At 50.5% G+C, this 1,014-nt stretch overlaps 1 protein-coding gene across 2 annotated transcripts; it reads right to left on the bottom strand.

Moving 5' to 3' along the window:
• Positions 1 to 82: 82 nt before the first annotated feature.
• On the bottom strand, positions 83 to 1,014 carry KVP18_001263 (uncharacterized protein; the record flags this gene model as incomplete). 2 transcript variants are annotated; one of them, XM_067951110.1, is made up of 1 exon in its annotated part: positions 83 to 1,014. In XM_067951110.1, a coding segment is annotated over one exon (932 nt), but the record flags the coding sequence as incomplete, so codon positions are not given. The 2 variants fall into 2 exon arrangements, with proteins under 2 accessions (XP_067813014.1, XP_067813015.1); XM_067951111.1 differs by having other exon boundaries at positions 83 to 997.

Below are 1,014 nucleotides of genomic sequence, written 5' to 3'. Positions count from 1 at the left end.
ACTCGAGCCATATGTTTTGATGAAGTCTGACACACAAAGAGACAATAAACGACACTGATTCAGATTACGCAGTAACGCTCATCTACTGCAACTGGGAGTCGATGGCTGAAACGATCTTATCCGCCAACGGTGTCGCATCCTTCCAGTTTCCCGCTCTGATGTGCTTGTACAGCGCGTCGATCTCCGTATGTATGTCTATGGATGTCAGTAAAGATACCTCGGAGCCAACATAATCTACGCACGTCTCAGCCTTACACCCGGAACGAGGTTTGATCCGATAGTGTCCGACGTGGGTGTCGATGCAGACTTCTGCTTCTTGGTCGCCAAATTCACCTCCTGCTAACACACCGTCAGTGTCAGGCAGAAGCCCTATGTAAATGGTGGAGACCTTACTTCGACTGTCCAGATAAGGTGCCATTGGGTACAAGCTTCCCACACTCACAATTTCCTTTCTACCTAAATAATTGTAGAAGAACTTCGAGCTGGAGCGGAAGTTCAACTTTCCATGGAACTCACCCTCGTTGGGGCACCACCTCCCAATAACGGTTCCACTCTGCATCCGAGTGTCAATCGAGCTGCGGCAATCGCATTCAGCGAGATATGCCCTAGCAGCATCCGCTAAGGTTGAAGATAATGAGTTACCGTCTATCCAATGGCAGAAGCAGGACTCGTCAGAGCCCCTGTACGACCCAATTATCAGCATAGAGTCGTCCTCTGCTTCGAGCAGGTGCTCAGTAATGGCGCCAATCTTCCTCCGGCGGTAGTGCAAATGGCGGCCGTCCGTAGTAAGGGCGACATCCATCTGTGTGGAACCGCAGGCGGAAGCGCGGTTCTCTACACTTTCCACTCTCACGTTCTTGTTAATGAACATCGGTTTCTGCAGGGTGGTTGGGATCTTATTTAGTAGTGCAAGAAGTGTCGGCAGCTCCCAGTGCTCCACAGTTTTGGAGTAGTCCTCGCTAAGAAGTTGCTTCCACCGTGGACTTGTATCCGTCATCTTGAGCACCTCCTTTA

This window comes from the organism of the source record quoted next (genome assembly GCF_019968955.1).
Source record: "MAG: Porospora cf. gigantea A chromosome Unknown PgA_NODE_13367_length_1014_cov_817.024, whole genome shotgun sequence".
In the NCBI taxonomy this organism is placed as follows: Eukaryota; Apicomplexa; class Conoidasida; order Eugregarinorida; family Porosporidae; genus Porospora; species Porospora cf. gigantea A.
This window is presented reverse-complemented; position numbering and strand designations above follow the sequence as displayed.